The sequence below is a fragment of the Buceros rhinoceros genome, unplaced genomic scaffold, assembly GCF_000710305.1.
Source record: "Buceros rhinoceros silvestris isolate BGI_N320 unplaced genomic scaffold, ASM71030v1 scaffold16821, whole genome shotgun sequence".
NCBI classification, from domain to species: domain Eukaryota; kingdom Metazoa; phylum Chordata; class Aves; order Bucerotiformes; family Bucerotidae; genus Buceros; species Buceros rhinoceros.
In genome coordinates, this window is record NW_010392700.1 from 17,723 (window position 1) to 18,887 (window position 1,165).

A 1,165-nucleotide genomic window follows, 5' to 3' on the forward strand; every position below is an offset into this window, starting at 1 on the left:
TCTTCCGAACTGAATTAGCAGAGAGGAAGGGTTTGTTATTACAGACTCCACAGACTGCTAAATCCGCCACTTAATGACTGCGAACAGTTTTAACCAGTCAGTTTGACCACGTTCAGAGCAAACCCCCTAACGTTATGATTACTTCTGAGAGAACTATTGCTAAGACAAGAAAAACTCTCCTGCAAGCAGATCTGCACTGGCACATTACAGTGCCAGTGTTTGCACTGCTACTAGAGGAACAGAAAAGCATTGATATATCAAGTTCATGGATAACAGTCGCAACTATTCTAGACAACCAACGTGCAACAGTCAGAAGTTCACACCGCACCTAGGTTTATGAAGGGGTTTTTATCAGTCTGCACTACGGCAGTTACCACCATCATTTTCTTCCAAAAAACAGAACAAACACAATTCTAATAAATTAGAATAAGCAAAACAGAATAACCACTCTATACTTGTGTTCTACACTGTGGCTCTAACAAAATTCTCCCCAGTTTCCAGCTATTCTCCGTGTGGCTACGTACTGACCTTTCACCACTCCCAAGAGAGGCGGTGAGTTGTCTTGAGGGGTTCTGTCTGGTTCCTGGGGAGGTACAACCATAGCCAGTGTGTGCACCGGTACACGGGGAACCTGAAAACAGAGCCGCAGACACGCAGTCAGAGGAGGAAGAAAAACCCTTTTGAATGGACCAGATCTTGAAGTGTTAACACACAGACACATTTCCACAGCTGACCTCCATTCCGCTCCTCCCACACTGCGTATGCCTTGCTACCTCTGGGTCTGACCTGGGCCGCGACAGCATGGCAAAGCCAACCGTGTTACTCTGCACAAAACCCCTGGCTATGGAGGCTGGAAAGCTGTCAGCATCTTCAGGCTTCTCATCAACCAACTCCACCAGAAAATTGCCTCTTCAGCCAGCAGAATTCTAAACTCACACAATATATTCTCTTTCATATAAGGACTAAAATCAGCAATGACATTTGAGAGATGGTGTCACAGGGGTTTAAAACTGTTGAAGCAAAATACTGAGCAAACACAACCAAGACAACAATATTCTTTTGAGACACTGCGTTGGGGACTCTCCTGCCTAAGGCCTTCATGCTCTCTTCAGGCGGCTGCAGACAATAAAAAAAAAAAAAAAAAAAAAAAAAAAAACAATTTTTT

The 1,165-nt window shown here is 44.2% G+C and overlaps 1 protein-coding gene across 1 annotated transcript in view; it reads right to left on the reverse strand.

Moving 5' to 3' along the window:
- The window catches only part of LOC104500870 (ankyrin repeat and KH domain-containing protein 1-like), a gene marked incomplete at its 3' end in the record, with an annotated part of 72,328 nt that overhangs the window by 17,196 nt on the left and 53,967 nt on the right, over positions 1-1,165 (reverse strand). The window contains exon 15 of the mRNA XM_010144593.1: positions 529-631. Coding sequence (XP_010142895.1) covers positions 529-631 — 103 coding nt within the window. The remainder of the gene's footprint in view (positions 1-528; positions 632-1,165) is intronic.